The 19,566-nt window shown below is 39.3% G+C and overlaps 1 protein-coding gene across 3 annotated transcripts in view; it reads left to right on the top strand.

Moving 5' to 3' along the window:
* Positions 1–17,814, top strand: part of MGAT4D (MGAT4 family member D) — a 32,641-nt gene extending 14,827 nt beyond the window's left edge. For 2 of the 3 annotated variants that reach the window (XM_040064602.2, XM_040064603.2), the window contains 11 exons: positions 1,609–1,655; positions 3,458–3,571; positions 4,913–4,988; positions 9,024–9,135; positions 9,681–9,811; positions 12,196–12,303; positions 13,743–13,936; positions 15,155–15,233; positions 15,341–15,419; positions 16,357–16,469; positions 16,983–17,749. In XM_040064602.2, the coding sequence (XP_039920536.1) occupies positions 1,609–1,655; positions 3,458–3,571; positions 4,913–4,988; positions 9,024–9,135; positions 9,681–9,811; positions 12,196–12,303; positions 13,743–13,936; positions 15,155–15,233; positions 15,341–15,419; positions 16,357–16,469; positions 16,983–17,009 (1,080 nt within the window). In that variant the 3' untranslated portion in view covers positions 17,010–17,749. Of the gene's footprint in view, positions 1–1,608; positions 1,656–3,457; positions 3,572–4,912; positions 4,989–9,023; positions 9,136–9,680; positions 9,812–12,195; positions 12,304–13,742; positions 13,937–15,154; positions 15,234–15,340; positions 15,420–16,356; positions 16,470–16,982 lie in introns of all 3 variants that reach the window. The other variant, XM_040064601.2, reaches the window with a different exon arrangement.
* Positions 17,815–19,566: the final 1,752 nt, after the last annotated feature.

Below are 19,566 nucleotides of genomic sequence, written 5' to 3'. Positions count from 1 at the left end.
CACTCAAAACTACCTTGATTACAGCACAAAAAAAAAGTTGCAGAAGGGAGTTAGCTAGTAATGCTTCCAGCAGGTAAGATGACTGTGCAATTATTCAGACTTCATATTTATTCTTCCTATTTCTTTGTCCTTCTGTAGACAGCATGCGTGTATTCATTGACAGTTATAGTTTGCTATTTTTTACTATTTAGTCATCACTTTTGCAGGTGTAAAAGTGTCAAACACAGTATAGTTGACTTCAGTAAGTTTGGCCATGACTTCCACTTTTCTGTTTGGATCCCAGTGATGAGTATGGAGGACCAGTTTTATTAGCTGTAGTTCTTCTTCAGCATAGCTTTTAGGAGCTCACTTTGCAGTTGGTATTTCCCAGTGAAGAGCCCTGGCAGTGATGAGCTTTGCTTGGCTGCCATTCAGGTAAACTTCTTATTACAGGGCTTCAGGAGTTTTTAAGGGTTAACTTTAGAATGGTTTCCCACTGTGGAGAGTCCCAACGTGACACTTGGAACGAACAGGAGCCGTGGTTGTAGTAATAGTCCAATATGAGCCAGTTTAGGATTAAACTGCCATTGGAAGGATGACTGTCCCTTTTCTCCCAACCCAAAAGCCATGTTCTCACAGCTTCCATTTTTTGCAGTAAATTGGAGCAGATAACCGTGGTGATCTGAGAGGTGATAAGAACATTTTATTATGAGAGCAGGGCAGGTGTGTTCCATGGTCATGAGTCCACATCTTCCTTTTCCCACAAAGTCTTAAAAGATCAAAGTAAATGTTTGCATCCTGGGTTAACCTTGAGCAACTTATTGACTGAGAGTGAGTTTTAATTTCTGGGTACTTTTTTTTTCCTTATCAAAGTTCTTTACTTCACTATTTATTTTTTTTTTACTTACTACAAATTTAATATATAATTGGTAACAATTATATATTAAACAGTTTGTTTATTTGTAGAAAAATCTGAACCCTAAGACAGATATTGTGCTGCTTTAGAAATTGCATTCATAAAACTTTGCACTCTCAATGTACTTAACAGATGTGTTTGGCACACTAAAACTGTTACTTTTATGAAACAGCAGTAGTGAATGTCCTCAAAATTTCCAAACAAAGAGCTGTAAGTTTGTTATAGTAGCAAGAAACTTAAAAAAAAAAAAAAAAAAAAAAAAAAAAAAAAAAAAAAAAAGTATGGCTGGCTTTAGAATATTTTGCTCAGGTGATTTTCTCATCAGCCTTAGGCCTCTTTTGTGATTTTTGGATGATTAACCCAAACCAGCTCTTTTTACTGAGTTGTATGTCTGTGCTTTACTGGCATAGCTGAACAGAATTTTAGCCAGAAAATGGCCTGGCTTTCTGCAAAAGCAGTGAAAAAAAAAAAAAAAAAAAAGTGCAAAAAAAAGGCAGCCAGAGATAGTTGGAAGCAAAAGTGAGCTACATTGAAAGTTTGGTTGGGTTGAAAAGCCCATACTGTTCCTTAGTAGCGTAGAAATGCTGCTGTAACCTACCACATTGCTTGGAAGGAAAAGAAATTAAGTGTTTGCATAAACATACATCCCTACAAAGTGTTGTTTAATACAAAATTGGGTGACTTCTGATGAAACCCTCCCTTCTTTTCTTTAGGTGGATGCAGAGTATGTTAAGAGTGTTGCAGAAAGTGTTAAAACCAGGTAAGTCCTACAGAGTGTAACGCTCAGCCACCAGTGTGAACATCTTTGGAGCTTTTATGGAAAGAATTGGAACATTTCAACACTGAAATGGAACTGAGGCAAAAGTGCACTCTCAGTATGTGTACTGTAACACACAGGGAAATTGAGAACAGAAGCAGGTATATCAATTTATTTTTCTTTTCTTATTTGACAAATATGCTTTAACTAACCAGTCGAGGTGCCAGCTTAAATCTCTGGTAAATATTTACTTGAGCCTAAGTCTTTTCCCCACGAAATTAATGATGCAATTCATGCACCTGAGGCTGCATGTATGAGGTCCCCACTGACTACACACCCCTGAGTGTAATCTGGCATCTGTCACAGAATCATAGAATTCCTCAGGCTGGAAAAGATCAAGAGAATTTGACCATGAGCCCAGCACTGCCACCACTACACTATGTCCCCAAGTGTCACAACACATCCATGTTTTCCCAGTCTTTGTTTCCTTTCTTAACTGATTTTCAGGAAGGCAATAGACTTGGGACAGGAATGGGATTACATTTATAGGGTTAAATGCTACTACATGATGGGCAACATGAGATGGGTAGGCTTTGTCCTGCCAAATTAACCTCCGAGATGTCAAATGGAAACTTGGTTCCCACTGCAGTTCTGCTTGCTCTTGTCCTTGAACAAGATCCCTGGAGGAGTTGACCTTTTCCTCCTCATTTGAGGGTTTCTGCACACCCTCCTTCACTCAAGGGTTTCCCAGACTCTATTTTGTGGGTGGGTTTCCCCCAGAGAACTCCTCATATTGAAGCTGTTAGCTAGGCAACATTCATCATTTCCTGCCTTCAGAGGGTTTCTCACAGCGGGAGTACTGTGGCAAGGACAAGTGGAAGAGGCATTCCTTCTTGGCACTGCCAAGGTACAATACCATACAATAAATTGCTACAGCAATTTAAACACTCAGATAATTTTAATTACTGCTTTATGGCTTTTGAAAAAATTACCGCAGAGTATTTGCTTTGTCAGGATTACACAGCAAGATTGATATTCTTTTCCCATAATGCTGGTACTATGATTTGTTTAATTTTTGGTGTTATCTTGTGTTTACTAATCATAGGAAATGGGAAACTCGGTTTTGAAAGCTCTACTCTACCTGTTTTGTGTTGGGGTTTTAAAATGTTTTTGCTTGTTTGTTTGTTTGCTTGTTTGTTGGGGTTTTTTGTTTGTTTGGTGGTTTTCTGTTTGGTTGATTTGTGGGGGTTTTTTTTGAGGAATGGGGAAATTTGACTTCTAGGTTTGGCTCCCAAAGTAGGTTACACATTTTTTCAATGTCTCTTTAAATGGCAAATTTAATTCTTGGAGCAGAAATCGGACCCAGACTCCCCATTTTAAACTCCTGCCCTGGGACAGTATAATTTTGCTTAGAAAGCACAATTAGAGTTGGAGCAAGGAAACTGGGAGCTCTCATGCAAGGGGGAGCAGTTGTGTGTCGTTCTAGATAGTGGGTTTGGTTGTGGATTACTGCTGCCTTTTGGCAACCGTGGCAGCATTGTTAGTAAGCATCTACAGATGCAGGAGGGGCAGGATTTCTGGGAGACACTTCTCTCCAGTGTTTTTTGGGACTTGGATGAGTTCCTGACCTGTCTGTTCTGGTGGTTGTTAAAGACCCCTTCTTGGTTCCAAATTTGCAGTCGGTTTCTTTGCTAGAGTTGTGAATTCCACTTCTGGAGGAGCAGACCTAACTTTGGGGAGCTGCTGTCTCTGGTTGCCCACAAAAGTCTTTTTGAGGAATGGGGTCTTACTAAGATTCTTCTCAGCTTCCCCAGAGAAATCCAGTCTGGAGTCCTAGAGGTTATTTCTCCTCCTGCTTCTTATTATCCGGATCTTTCCAACCTGAAGAAAACACTTGGAGATTCTGAGGACCGAGTAAGGTAAGATTGCTATATAAAACCCAAGAACTTTTGCTAAGAGTGTAAAATGGAAAATTCAGATAAAGTCAGCATTGTTTGAGCTGATAACGTTTCTGTGTTTCAGACCTAAAGGACCTCAATTGTACGTGTAAAACAAATTTACCAGGGGATCTTGAGGAAAGCTATGCTGCACATCAGCTTCAGGGTGAGAGCCAAGGCGTCTCCTTTGGGTCTTGGCTCTAGGCATCCAACAGGTTCTAAACCAGATGGATAATGCCAACAAGCAATAGGCTATGTGATCTGGTGATACAGGAAAGAATAGAAGAAACTTTCATGTAACTGATGAGGGAGGGTCTCTGTGAACACACAGAGGAAACCTCACGTGTCCCTCTAGCTAACTACTGACAGCTACTGTGGGTTTAATTAATGCCCTAACTTCTGGTGATCATTGACTTTTTATCTACTGTTAATACATCCTTAATGGGGATTTCATTCACTCACATGCCCCAAATTCGCTAAGACAGAGATTATAACCTAAAAAAATCCCATATATTTATTTATTGGATGAAAGTAATTTTCTTTCAATCAGCAATAACTAATTTCCGAAAAATCAGAAGCCACTGCAACAATGCAGCAAGAGAGTTGCAATACTGAGAGTTTAGGCTGGAGGAGATCAGCTGGTATATTTATATATACGTGTGTATGTATATTGGCTTTATAGATAAACCTTATGTGTTCATACCATAGGCCATAAACAAGTTTGCATACTTAAAATTTAGTTTTAGCTATTATTCGATTTGAATCAGTTATACTTTTATGTTATTTAAATACCAATAAATTACTCTGAAGACTTTCAGTGTTGATTATCAAACATCAGTGTTTGTAAAATGGTAAAATGAGAGACTGTACAAAATATGTGTTTATATTTAAACCTGAAAATTAGGGTTATCCACCTGCTCTTGTGCTGTTCATATGTAAAGCCACTTACTTTTTAAATAGTCCATTATTATTATCCAAAAAATTCCATTATTGCTCTTATTTCATATTACTCTTCATAAAAGGATGAGTAGAATTTTTTAAGTCATTTGACATGAATAACTTGTTAGACATCTTGTTTCAAGCTCCATTGACAGAGGTCTTTTTTGTTTGTTTGTTTATTTAATGTTAACTTTTATAGGATAATTATTTACAAATGTTTACATTGATTGTAGAGGGTTTTGCACTTAGCAGTGGGTTAGAATACTCAACCATGGAATTTTATTGTAGAGACAAAAACTGCAAAGCATTAGAAGTTCTCTTACTATAGAAATAACTCTTGCAACCCCCTCAAAAAGCTTATCAGAATTTGCTGCTTATGTTTAGGTGGAGAACTAAACAGAATTTGGATTATAGCTTTTTAATGCTATATGCTCAACCTAAGGGAACATTTTATTTACAGGTATGTCCATATTATCATTAAGTAGCACCAATACCTCTGTACTGATGATTAGCTTTGGCAATTTTAATTTGTCTCAAAGGCCTCAGTAAAACCAGCAATCTCTTGTAATTTTCTGTGTATTTTGCCTGTGCTCTTTACAAGCATCCACATATTTCTGCACTTACATACATCTTGCAGCCTGGTGCTATTTGATTAAAACCATCTCTGCCTTCCTGTCATGTGAGGTTGAAGAGCAAGGTAACTGAGGCATGAAACCCTGATTTGATTAGGTCAAGAGGGTCAGGGTTTAATATCTTTTTACTTTCTACAGCCAGGAAAAATAGTGGTGATAGGTCCAGGTTAAAGCCCTGAGTGAAGTGAAATATTTCAGACAGGGAAACACCAGTGGAGTGATACTTGAGATAAGATCAACTGCAAGTTGGCACAGATCCTTAATTCTCCAGAAGATTCTGTGTTAGCCTGTAAGAAGATCCCCATGCCTTTAAGCTTAGCTTTATCTATCATCCTAGATTTGTACTAATTGGTACTCCATAAAGATAATAATCACCACCAGACATTCCAAAATTTCTAAGAGCTGGTCAATCATGGAACAGGTCTATAAATTTCACGTAGCTCAATAATGTCAACAGTTTTTAAAAAAGCTCAGAAGAGCATTTTGCCTCTGTATCTGTATTCCATAAGGACACCACCAGATTCCTGGGAGCAGAAGACTGCAGGACATGGCATCTCCTACAGCTTTTCTCAGGATTCAACACAAACACATTTGAGCTTGGATACTTAAGAGTCCCCATGCTCTGTTCTCAAATGTGGCGTAGGTGCTCAGGAGGCAGGTGGACAAACAAAAACACTATACTTTGAAAATACTGAATTTTGAACTATGGTTTAATGGAAAATGAAGTATTTTCCTGTGGCTTTTGTATATTTTTAAGAACATTATCTAAGTTTACTGAGTGCACTAGAGCATTAAGGCATAGGAAAAAGCCAGTGAAGTGAAATGTTAAGATGCTGCCAGACACTTGATGTCCCTTCCTGTTACCAAGTTCTCCAAGCATTCATATTTGCAGCACAATGCCTTACTTAGGTATTTGTATTTCTAAAGGAATTTGAGAACATGTGTTCTCGTATCTGAAACACGTGCTGCCATAAACTCAGTTATGTCCTCCCTCTATTTAGAAGTCTTGCATTAAAGGAAAGCAGACAGAGCTACTTTTCCTTTAGCCTGGTACAAGATTTATTTCAGTAATCTTAAACAAAGCTTGAGCTAGGTTAGATTTTTATTTTGTTTAGTCAGGAATAGTATTGATTGGGTGGCTGATACTAACTCCCAAACCTTGAAAGAAGAGAAGCACACAAAATTCATCTTGATGTGTACAGAACAGTTGATGTCACAAATCAGACAAGATCTTTGCTAGATAAACAGTTGTTCTAGGATACTGCTGAACCAGGGTTTAAGTAAATAGTTTTCTGAAGTCTATTGAAGCTAACAGGCTTACACTGGGGATGAACCTTACCCACTGATCAACTTTTCTACTTAAAGCATCTTTTGGTGGTTGTTTTTTTTTTGTTTGTTTGTGTTTGTTTTTTTTTTTTTTTTTTTGTTTTTTTTTTTTTTGTATGTGTGTGGGTGGTGGTGTTGTTGTTGTTGTTGTTGTTGTTTTTTCCTTGAGACAACTTTGAGGTCCTTGTTTCCACTTTCACTAAATCTCCTGGCATTCACCAGAGACCCTTGAAGCACTTAGCATAATGGGATCATAACAGAGCCATAAAAGCAGGCAATCCAATCCCAGCCTAATGGTGAGGACATGCATTTGTTATTTCTGTCCACGTAGACTTAGCTCACTGAAGGAGTCAAACATTTCAAATCTGCAAGAAAGACAGATACAGCAGTTTTAAGTGTTTTCTATTAGCACTGAGATGAAGGAAAAAGTAACCATTAAATAAATCTTAGTTTCTTCAGTTAAAATCTAATATCAAGTTCTAACTTAATAGTAACTTGTAGTAGTTACCTGAACTACTACTCTGATTTTTTATCACCTCATATAGAGGGTGGGAAAGGTTTGTGTATTTATATATATTTTATATATATATACACACACACATGTAATATACATTGCCAGCAGCACTTTTCTAATGGGTTTAAAGCCTGAGCAATATCTCAGTGAGTTCACTAGGACTCTTTACATGGATTTTTTTTTTCTTCCCCTCACTAGACTCTAGGTTAAGGCTGCAATTTGGTAGAGCTCCTAAAAGGAGCTCCACAGTTCCCACTTAGTCATTGTCAGTGAGACAAAATGTAAAAATACTGTAATAAAATTCAGAAAGGAAGAACTTTCCTGTCTGATGCCTAAACTTTCATTGTATTCTTTCATTTTTTTGTTACTACTTTATTTTTACTTCTCTTAGACAGACAACTTGCATACAAAAAATGAATGGAAACCCATTTGTTACCTATCATGTAGGAAATTTTCATAGTCTTGCTGTAGTGGATGTGTATTTTTTCATTCAAAAGCACTGATGTGTGAAGGGAAGTTAGCTGTGATTATGTGTTTTGCTGGCTTTCCCATAGCAATGGGGCAAGTGGACTAGGCAGTTCATATCTTAAACTTCCTGTGCAGCCACTGCACAACTTCCTTTGGTAGATAAGAGCCCATGAGAAAACAAGTGGCTGTAAGCTGAAGGCAGAAAAAAATTTCAAATTAGAATTTGGGTGCAAAGTATTAAACATTCAGGAGAATAAAATGTTGTATAACGTACTGAAAAAAGCTGATACTGGGATCTGTAAGCAATGAGAGATGTTCTCCAAGATGTGCTTTAGTTGGACACAAGTTAAAGGGTTAAATAAATAACTTTAATGGCTTGTGCTACCTGGGACATCAAACTGCATCCTCTAATAATCACTGTCAGCTTCAGGAAAGACCATCTCAGACTCCAAAATTACTTTCTGTTCATAACCACACTCACAGTCACTTAGCATCACAGCCTCTGTGCTTTTAATCCTCACTGGTTTTGCATACTTTTCTGTGGTGTTTCTCGATGTGGTGGCCTCCCTAGGTTTTTGAGATACTCCAGCCTGCTTTTCATCCTTTTGTGGTGCCCCTCAATTTCTCTTTAAGGATTCTCTAAAACCTTCTTTGATTCTTTGCCCTTCTCCCTTTATACCTTGCTCCTGGCAAATCCTCTAAGATAATTTAATTTTATGCAAAATGTTTTTGTAAATTGATGTTTGGGGTTTATTTTTTTGTCACTCCCTTCTGCATAACTGTTAGCTCAACTCAGACCTCAGAATCTGTTAAGAAGCATTCATCTTGATCAGTTTGTCTGTTTTTTATCTTGCCATCAGCCAAAGCTGACAGGGTCAAAACAGATCTCTTAATCTCATCTTTTTAACTTCATTCTACAAACTCCTGGGTTCACTGTTGTAAAAACATTTCTTGTCAGCCAGCCTTACAGTTGCAGTGATGCCCAAATTCAGCTGAAACCAGTGGGCCTGATCTCTCAAGCTCTTGATGATGGCTCTGCTGCATCAGTTGAAGACACAGAACCAGCAGGAAATCATGGTTTGTTTGTTTGGGTTTTTCCCCTCAAAGTATTAATTTTCTAGCTGTGTAGCTTTCTGAAGCTGGTTCCAGCACAACCAGACTCATAGCAGGGCCAGTGAAGTACAGCAGGTAGAATTAATTACTCTATGATTATACTACACCCCAGCAATATTTTCCTGAAGTCTTGGTCTCCTCTTCCTGTGTTTTCACACCCATTCTGAATTCAAACCGTGAATTACTCGCTCTTTAATTATTTCTGGAATACATTTATTCCTTTGTGTCATGGCCTCCAACCTCCTTTTCTGGATTCATAATCCTCAGCTTTAGTAGCAGGAACAGCTTCTGCCTTTTCAGATGGCCTGGTCTTGTCTGAAAGCCAGGCAAAAATGAAGTTTCACCTGCAGTTTTCACCTGCATGTGGCAACATCACCACCCCCTCTGCAAACAGTAAAATCACTGCTTGACTTCTCTTTTTCTGTTGCATTTCTCCCCCCAGCTGGAAGATGATATTGTAGCCAAGCTTGATTACATTGAAAGCGTAAAAAGCTTTGTTGCTCAACAGTCCCAAGATTGGATGGTCCTTGAGTTCTCACAACTTGGATTTATTGGTAAGTATTACGATCTCAGCAGGATCAACTGGCTCTGGAGCTGTGTAGCTCAAAAAGGTCTCATACAGAATTACATCTCAAAGCGTGGAAGGACTTGCATATCAAAACTTCATTGGTTCTTCAGGAATCATCCCACTGAAAGCAGTTTACTTTTTGTTCTCTTTAAAACCGTCTCTTTAATACAAAGTCTCTTCAGCATGGAATCTATAACTGAGTTCCCATAAGGAGGAAATCGTTCCACCTCAGGGGACTATGTGCCCCTGTAATGTGTATCTCTCTTTTCAAGGACGGAATTTGAACAATCTATTGGAAAAAAAAAAAAAAAAGAAGCTTCCTCCTTTTCTTTGTGGAGGAGAATATGCATCCCATATCATAGGGCTGGATGATCAGCAACTCTTCAAAGCCAGATTCTATGTGAAATTTTTCATTGAATATCATAATTACAGTAATGTGTGCAAGGCTGGTGTGATACTTAAACATTTATTTAAACAAAGCTGGTGATTCTTGCATAGCAATAACAATATAACTTCTTGTCTTGCTTTCAGGAAAATTGTTTAAATCAGAAGACTTACCACTCTTAGTGGAATTTTTTCTCATGTTCTATAAGGATAAGCCCATAGACTGGCTTATAGACCACCTGCTCTGGGTTAAAGTGTGCAATCCAGAAAAGGATGCAGTAAGTATAACTGTGAGTTTATGAACATAAATAACATTCAAACACTCTCAGTGACAAACTTATTTTCAAAAAGTGGACTATAAATCTCTCAAACGGGACTTAGTTTGGACTGACCAGAGTTTCTGTTCCTTCTTGGGTTTTAACTGGTGCAGCTGGTTCCTGCTCCAGGATTAACACATTACTTTTGTGTTGATAAAGGAACAAGAAGAAACAGACAGGAGATGTGCAGAGCAGGAGATTAAGGGAAGCAGAACAAGCAAGCTTCAAGTTCTACTCTGTAGCATAAGTGGCTTCTGGTGATAGCAGAAGGTCCGTGGTTTTGCAGGGTCACCAGACCCACTTGATACAGATAGGAGCAAGCTTTTAGATCGTGCTCTGTGGGTTAGGCCAGCTCACAGGAGTTAGAGTGAGCCTCGAGAAACTAATTTAAGTTCTTGCCTGCCTGCGAAAACAGATTCAAAATCAGATACTATTATGTTGACATCACCCATTCCAGATCAAACATGTGCCAATTTCCATCCCATAGATGCAATGCTTTACTTTTATTTACGGCTGTTCCATCTTCTAAGACCCGATTCCTACCTAAAAGGAAGCTGTGTTCCCAAAAGGCAGGCAGGCAACTCATGGAAGTCTGCTCTGACCAAGCCAAAGCAGAGTGTCCTCAAGTTTCTACTGAATTTCACCTCTGCATTTGCAATTTCAATTGCTGTGGGTAGCAAAAACCTACAGAGACAAATCAGTCTCACATGGCCTTTGGGTGGGAATGACCAGTGGCATGACCTGCTGGGACTATTCATGAGAAAATGGAGTCTGGGAGAAGCCTGGGGGTCCCAGCTGCAGTACCTTCTCTGACAGGTTAAAGCAGTGAACTTCCCTACAGGCACCAGAGAAGGCAAGCTGACAACTCCTCACACTTTCTCCTTTCCAACCAAGAGTGTCACAAAGAGATCACACTCTGTGCTACAGCAGGAGGGTCAGCAGGGCGCTTGTTTGTAGTTTCTAGGTGCTGTCCTGTGGTGATGGGTGTTTGGCATGTGTTTATGTAGAATCATAGGATTTTTTGGGTTGGAAAAGACCTTAAAGACCATCTCATTCCAACCCCTTGCCAAGTGCAGGGACACCTTCCACTAGACCAGATTGCTCAGAGCCCCATCCAGCCTGGCCTTGAACATCTGCAGGGGTGGGGCATCCACAGCTTCCGTGGACAGCCTGTTTCTGTGCCTCACCATCCTCACAGGAAAGAACTTCCTCCTAACAGCTAATCCAAACCTACTCTCCTTTAGCTGGAATCCATTCCTCCCTGTGACCCAGGTGCAACACCAGCCCCTGGTCTTGTTAAACTCATGAGATTCCCATGGGCCCACTTCTCAGCCTTGTCCAAGTTTTCAGCCTGGATTGACTACTAACGTATCAAGGTTCAGCGACATCTGCTCACCAAGTTGGAAAAGGCAGTTTGTGATGATCAGAGCCATCAGATCTCTGCATGGTTCAGAAGCTTTGTCACGTTTACCTCCTGTGAACCATCAATCACTGCTGAGGTCCCCAGTACAAAAAAAAGCCGTGGAGCTGTTAGAGCAGGTGGAGAGGCCACAGAAATGGTCAGAGGGCTGGAGACAGGCTGGAAGAGTCAGAGCTCTCCAGATTGAAGAAGAGAATGCTTTGGGGTAGATCATATAGCACCTTCTAGTACCTAAAGGGAGCTCGTACGAAAGAGGGAGAAAATCTTTTTATGTATTGTGACAAGACAAGGGGCAAGAGGCCTAAACTGGAAGAGGGTATGTTTAGATTGGATGTAAGGAAAACGTTTTTATGGTTAGGGTGGTGTAGATGCCACATCCAGTGTTTCTGACCAGGCTGGATGGGGCTCTGCGCAGCCTGGTGTAGTGGAAGCCTGTCCATGGCAGGGGAGTCAGAACAAGATGATCTTCACAGGTCACTTTGAACCCAGCCATTCTGTGGTTTTCGTGATGATATGCAGCAGCCTGTGTCTATCACATGCAGTGGGAACTACGGGCTACAAGCATGGAAGCCCTGACTCAACAAGCAGCCTTATCTCAGCTTGTGCAGAAATGCCCACGCCTGCCTCACGCCACTGATTATTGTCAGCTGCTGCCAGAAGCAGCTCTGTTGGTAGTGCTGCCGTAGAACAAAACAAGACATTCTAGAGCCTGCATTATTGCAGGGGATGAATGGCAAACCCTGTCAGTAGAAAGATCACAAGTTCATTTTCTTAAAATTATTTCTTTACTGAAGTACGGTGTGCTTTTCAGAGAAAACAGCTGCCAGTAAATCTGCACACAATGTATTGTGGTTTTACATTGTTTTGCTGAACATCTGCTGGGGACAAAAATAAAATCCTTCACTCCCTTTTACTTTCTTTCCAGACACACTGTGAAACGGAAAAGTCAAAGTTACGTATCCGCGCTAAGCCATCTCTCTTTCAGCATATGGGAATTCATTCATCATTGGCTGGGAAGATACAGAATTTGAAAGTAAGAATAAGAAATCAAAGCCATATTTTTACAATATATGCTTGTGTTCTGACTTCTCAAATGAGTTTCAAGGACCACATCTTTGGCATTAGGTGGCATTTCCATATCCAATTATGTTGTTTTGCAGATTTGGTAGAGGATTTTGATCTGGCATCTAAGCTGCAGCTGGAGCACGCGCTGCTCCTACACAAACACCTTCGAATCTCTCACCTGAACAGCAGCATTTCATGGCGTGTAGGAACCCTTTTCACAACACAAGGTTTCAGATGCTCTGCTCTGTGCAAACAAAGCCGTGATGGTTTTGGCTGAGCAGTTCACATTCCCAATATGAGGGACAATTAAGAAGGGATATTGGTAGGACAGATGTGTGCCTAATGTGATGGCCACAGATTTTTAGGGAGAGTTTGGAGGGCAAACCACATATCTGATAAGGACATGAGCTGTGATGAACCAGACTTCAGGAATCTCCTGATGGTGCCCATCTAGACTAGTGACAATACTTCTCAATTGGATCAGACTAGAGATTCACGTAGCCCTTAGCAGAGCCCAGCAATCACGTGTTCTGGCAGAAGGCATCCTAGACTGCAGGAGAAGAGAATACAGGTGCCTGATAAGTAACAGCTGTGTTAATTACCCAAAACAGCCTCACCCCTGGTGAGTAACAGCTACATCCAAGTGTGAAAAAAGAGGGGGTGAGCTGGTAAGGGGTGGATCATCATGGAGGAGGAACCTTGAGGAGCGTGAAGGAGAGACTCATGGAGCAGGATCCTGGGGAGAGGGAATCACTGCTGTGAGGTCAGTCTGGGTCTGCAGTCAGTCTGCAAACCAAATACCCAGCAGTCAGAGGCTGCAAGGGAAACCTGCAGCAGGAGCTGCTGCAGCCAGTGTCAGTGGATGGTTGGAGTCAGGATGGCTGAGCTGTAAAGGGGAACAAACCAGGACCCTTTTCGTGCTGTGATGAACAAGAGGTCTGTGTCTTGGCCTATTTCTACCCTTTAATAAGAAGGCTGCTGCAGCACTAGGCAACTATGAAATAGCCTCCTGTGAAGATTTTTATTTTTAAATCTTGGCAGCTAAGAAACAATCAGCTCTGTCTGCAAATTGTAACACTGAGTCCCAGTGATTTCACTGAAATTAAGATTCTGTACAAATTAAAAATAGATTGTGGGTGGTTTTTTGGTTTTTTGTTTGGTTGTTTTGGGGGGTTGGTTTGGGTTGGTTTGTTTTGTTTTGTTTGTTTTTTTTTGTTGTTGTTGTTGTTTTTTTTTTGTTAGTTGTTTTTGGTTGGTTGGTTTGTGTTTGTTTTGTTTGTTTTTGGGTTTTTTTTTTTTACATGGAGGTGATTGTTTTCTGGAATGGCTTCCTGTAGTAATTACAAATATCAATGCACTTTTTTTTCCCCCTTGTATGAGTGAAATTACATTTCTTTATATCAACAGGATAAAGATTTTGGAAAAAATCTATTATATAAAGCACATAATAATCCACCTGCAAAAGTGGATACAAGCCTAAGAATGTACCAGCAATATACCTTGGAAAAAGTTTATAAAGGACAAAACTTTTTTTGGGCTTCAGCTCCAGTGGCTGGTGACTACATCAGGTTCACATTTTTAAATCCACTAGAAGTTGAAAAGTAAGTATTACATGATATAGAACATGGAAGCCTACATATAACCAGTTTAGAAATGCTTAAGTCTGTTTGAAATTATCAGTGCTCAACTGTTTCCATAAACCTTGTTACTGAAAAAAAATCTAAGATTTGCTGTTTATCTGCTCATCTTCTTGAACTCCCTTCCTGAAACACATTTCTTCATTGATAATTAGAAAGCTTCTTAATTTTTTTCCCTATTACTTTTTCAGGTAAATATTTTCCACTCTCTCATGATAACTCTCAAAGGAATTTGGTTTTAACCCATGAATTTTCATCAGTGGTGTCAGTGAAAGCTTTATCTGCATAGTTGCTGACAGAGAGGCTGTTTGCGTGATGTTGAGTCTGTATCTCCACCTAGTGAATGACAGTTGTTACAATAAACACTGGTGTTCTGCAGTAATTAACTGGTTAATGCTTTCTGAAAGGCTTGGGTGGGCTGTAGTTTTTGCATGTTCCTCCTACTGAGAAGCTGCATTGGGTGAAGCTGACTTACGTATGGTATTGTCTAATGGCTGGTCCGGGAAAATGTGTGGTTAAGCTGACAATATTTGGTGGGTTTAAGCCTTGAGTATTTGATATCAGAGGAGAGAGTTTGGGGATCTAAGTTATTTTAGTTCTTTTTGGGTCTAAAACCCTAAGAGCTCTTAAGACCAGAAACTTTAAACCAAACAGGGATTTTTCATAGATGTTTTTGCGTGGATTCTTGTTTGGTCAATGCTCTTGCTTATTGGCTCTAAAGGAAATAGTTTAGAAGCACCTGAGTTGACCAATACTGATAAAAGAGGGGAATTCTCCTGGCATGTAGTATATGGCGTAGTAGAAACAGAGATTTTTGCTGCCGCTCACCTTCCAGCAGCCCGTTCCACTTCAGTCTTACAATTATAGGAACAGATCAGAGGGCAGATCTTCCTTAGCCATTTAAACACAAGAAGTTAATTTATTTGGAACTTGAGCACTAAGAAGGGGCAATGCTTGCATTTGTGGTCCCAGAGAAAGGTGGTTTAAATATTTGTTCTGTTTAAAATAAATATACTATATTGTGGTTTGGTTTATAGTTTCAAGGCCTAGTTCTGTTCTCTGTAGCCCAAAAATAGATAAAGAAAAGGTATCTGAAACTTTACTTCAAAACTGGAAATAATTACTTCCCTAGAACTGTTCTAAAGTGTAAAATACCTGGAAATAACACACCTTTATCATCAGGTACTTGTTCAGAAGTGGAAACATGGAGCACCCTGGTGATAAACTGTTTAACACTACTGTGGAAGTGTTGCCAGCTGATGTAAGTCTCTCATTTAGAACCACATTTCATTTCCAGAATGACATTCAGCATAAAATGTCATACCCTAGAAAATACTTCTTGAAGTGTTATTGTTTTATTTTTTACAGGAAACGCTAAGAAAAAAATTGGCTGATAATGGAAGTATATTCAATTACCCAGCAACCAAAGATGGATATTTAAAAATAGGTAAATTGTTTATTGTCCCTTCAAAGCTAGAAATTTTGTTCCTATATGTAAAATGTTTCTGCTCTTAAGGATTTCATTAATTCTGTGGTGAATTCAACATTCCAAGGTGAACTAGTAAGGAAAAGAAACCCTTTCCATTACTGCATATCATAGTGTAAGCCATATTTTGTTTTAAATACGATCAGTGACAAAAGCCAAGACATCTAATTAGAAGGAGAACTAATTACAGTCCCTCTAAAGGGTTCACATGGCAAGGTTTTGGTAGCTGGAGTGGGGGGAAGCTACAGGGGTGGCTTCAGTGAGGAGCTGCCAGAAGTTTCCCTTAGTGGAGCCAGTGGCAGCCAGCTCCAGGACAGGCCTACAACTGGCCAAAGCCGAATCCATCAGGGACTGGGGTAGTGCGTTGTGGGATAAAATACTTTAAAAGGGGCAGAAAAGCTCTGTGTAACCGCAACTGGAGAGAGGAGGGAGAACACATGGGAGACAAAACTCTGCAGACACCGAGGTCAGTGAAGAAGGAGGGGCAGGATGCCATTCTGATTCCCCTGAGGAGGGAGGAGCAAGAGGCAACGGTGGTGAACTGACCACGACCCCATTCCCTGTCCCCCTGCACACCTGGTTAGCCCAAGAAGAAGAGAGGGTTGGGGAAGGTGTTCTTGAGATTTGGTTTTCTTTCTCATTACTCTGCTCTGATATGAACAAATAATTTTTTTTCCCCCCAAGTCAAGTCTGGTTTGCCCACGAGAGTAATTTGCGACTGATTGATCTCTCCTTGTCCTTACTTCAACCCATGAGTCTTTAACAAAGCGTTTTTCCCCTTATCTGTTCCTGGATTTAATTTATAGTTTGTAATTTAGAGGTTTTTCACAAGTTTGCTTGGAAGTGCATTTCATTCTAATAAATGTTCATATGGGTCTTGTGTGTTTTTTTTATTTAGGGGCTTTTGAAAATGGCATTGCAGAAGGCAGCATCAGTCAGTCAATAGGAAGAATACAGGCTCTTCGTTTATCAGTCACTTCTGATTCTCCAGTCTGGGCAATACTGAGTGAGGTAAGCATCTCAATTAAAGCATTTTATTACTTGTTATTAGATGAACTTTGGTTCTTCCAATCGTATAGTATTGCCAATTATTTGTCTTACTTGATTTTGAATAGAATTTTGCATGGAAAAACACAAGTGAAGATTTATATTAATTATTCTCAGGAGAGAAGTTACATGTGCTGCATTGGAAGTGCTGGAAATGCTCAAATGGGATGATTCTCCAGTTTTGCAGTGCTGTAACTCTAGTTGCTAGGACTTGGGTTTTGACAAACAAAGCTTTTTTCAGTCACCATCTGGGACATTAATGACATTATGTCAACATTTTCAGATGAACGTCTGAATTTTGAATTCTTCCAAGTTTTTCCCAAGTGTCAGTAAGTCCATAAATAGAAAATACTCAGCAGAAGTCACTGAAGAGAATTCCTACAGCCTTTAAACCCTAGCCATAGTTGGAAAATGTCCTAATGTTGTAGGAAGAGCTTATGCAGATTTTAGAAAATAATAGATTTTGTTTTTTTCCAGGTATTTATCAAGACATCTGAAAACTGAGAAAACCACATTTTTGATGTGTCACTTGTCATGTATTGCTTGAAAACAAGGCTCACTGCAAGGACAACAAAAAAAAAAGGACTGGGTCAAAAGATCAATTCCATACCCATTTAATTATTAATGCTCTGTATTAGGAAAAGGTTGAGATAAATCTTAGTTCTTTATATGACAAGGTATATGAAAAGAATGTTAGCAATTTCTGTAAAATGTTCTTGAGTAATATGTCATATATAAAAATCACACCTTAGTTTGGCAACATTAAATAGATATTATTATAAACAATTGATAAGGCATTATAGCCTGACTCAGGGACTAAAGCCTAAAGGTATAAAAAGTTTCACCAGAAATAAGAATACAGACGTTTTTGGAAAATACTAAGGACACGGCATTCAACTCCATTAAAAACACAGGTCAGTTTTGTAGGGAAATCAGAACTGAAGGAAAAGTTGTCAATATTCATTGTAAGCATTTAAAGTAGTTCACAGGAACAACTTCATGTTATGAAAATTGATCTCAAACTTAATATAAATGTGTTTGAGCCTTAATGTAGCTTAAGTTATGTTAAATATTTTTTTAAATGAGAAGTGCCTACAAGTTACCATTTGATTAACTTGAAACGTAAACAGGTTTTTGTTGTTGTTGTTGTTTTGTGTGGTGGTTTTTGTTTTGTTTTTTTTTTTTTAATTGTAAAACTTCTCAGTGAATTGTGCATTGAATTAATTACAGGAAATAAGGGTATTATGGCTGACTATATTTTTGTAGAAAGAAAATCTATTTGAATAAAATTTTGGATCCGAGAATCAGATAATCAGTGTGTCCTGATATTTCAATCCTCGTTACAAGTTCAAATTCAATGTAAATTTGAAAAGAACAAGTAAGCCACGGTAGTCTCATTTGAAAAGTTTTTGGGAAATGACAATCCCGCTTGGACATCTACCTGTTAATGGGCAGAATTCTGGTATCATGTCCTTAGCACATGAAGCACGACTGCACCCTCATTCCCCCACACAGGCATTGCATCCTGACAGCAGCGAATAAACTGCAATATGTGCATTTGTAGTTAATGGGTTACGTTCATGTAGAGTTGTATTCCTAATGCCACAGAGCTTCTCATTTAGAATGAGATGGAATTAAGTTTTTTACATTAGAACAGTTCAGAAGAGTGGGTTTTTTCAAGGACAACCTCTAGTAAAAATTTGATCATGTTGCTTAGAGGTTTATTTATTTTATCTCATTTATTTAGATTTTTATCTACAGGATTATTTATACACTGTGGTGCTTTATATATGCACATATTTATATTGAGCCAAATATTGCAGCCTTCATTAGGTTAGGATTTTAGTTCCAGTTAAGAATTAGTGCAGTAATCCAGCATGCTTAGAGGTTTACTGGGGAACACCTTTGTCCCTCAGCACTTACAGTGAAAACATAAAACCTTGCGTTGCCGTTGCCTTCTCTGCAACAGATTCACTCTTGGCAGTAGTGTCTGTGTTCAGAGTGCCTTACGCTCATTGTTACAGGGCTGTGGCACTAAGGGGGAAATGCCAGAGCAATTATTTAAATCAGTGAAAACATAGATTGTACTAAAATAATAGATTTTGCTACCGAAACATCTTATTTTCACAGAGAAATGCGATTTCTCTCTAGCTGTTGAAGCGTACTTTCAAAAAGCTCATCAGAATACTTGAAATTAATTTAGGAAATTACTGGATTTTAAAATATGTATTTTAAATGAAATTTTTCATTCTGTGCTGCCAGCTTGCTGCTTCATTCCTTGTTTCTGTTTTTGCATATTTTACGTGACCGTTGCAATCACAGAATACCCTTCCCATCACTCTGGTGTAAAACGAGGTTTTAGTTGATGTTGTAAATAATCAGTGCTTCACAAGAACCATTAATTCTTCCCTTTGCTTTTACAAGAGCAGAGGTTTCTTGTACAGTCTGCAGGACCACAGCTCCACTGCAGAACTCAAGGAACCTCCTAAGAGGAATTCTGGATTTTCACGGACGAAGCAGTAGCGGAAAAGCGAGTATTCCAGCCGCAGGAAGTTGACAACGCGGGAGCACGGTGGAAGAGTACTTCAGCAGTAACACTTCTGCGTGTTGTTGGCAGCAGGCACCACTGGTGAGTGAATTAGCTGGCTTTGTTAACAAGGACTGTTACAGAACACCTCCAGCTTCCTTTCCACCTGCAAGTATGATTTTACCTGTGCTTTTCCATGTAATAAAACAAATAAGGATGTGCTGAACCTTCACATGCCACAGCTCCGAGGCCAGATCAAAGGTGGCACAGGAGCCTTGGCACAGGAGGGTTTCAGTTCAGGTCCAGGGAATAAGGAACTCCTCTAACTACACGAGTGACTGGTTTTGAAGTCTAGGCATTGTGATGGTGATTACCCAAGGTGGTAAACCATAAGTGAAAAAAAAAAAACTCTGAAAAGAGTTTCAGATTACAAACCAGGTCACCAGGCTCTCTGGGTGGGAAATTTTACTTCAGTAATTTCATGTGGTTTAAAACATAAGTCTCAAAAAGAAGGTCTACCTCAGGCTAATTGTG

The sequence above is a fragment of the Hirundo rustica genome, chromosome 5 (assembly GCF_015227805.2).
Source record: "Hirundo rustica isolate bHirRus1 chromosome 5, bHirRus1.pri.v3, whole genome shotgun sequence".
NCBI classification, from domain to species: Eukaryota; Metazoa; Chordata; class Aves; order Passeriformes; family Hirundinidae; genus Hirundo; species Hirundo rustica.
The sequence above is the reverse complement of the archived record's forward strand: the minus strand, read 5'-3'. Positions and strand labels throughout refer to the sequence as shown.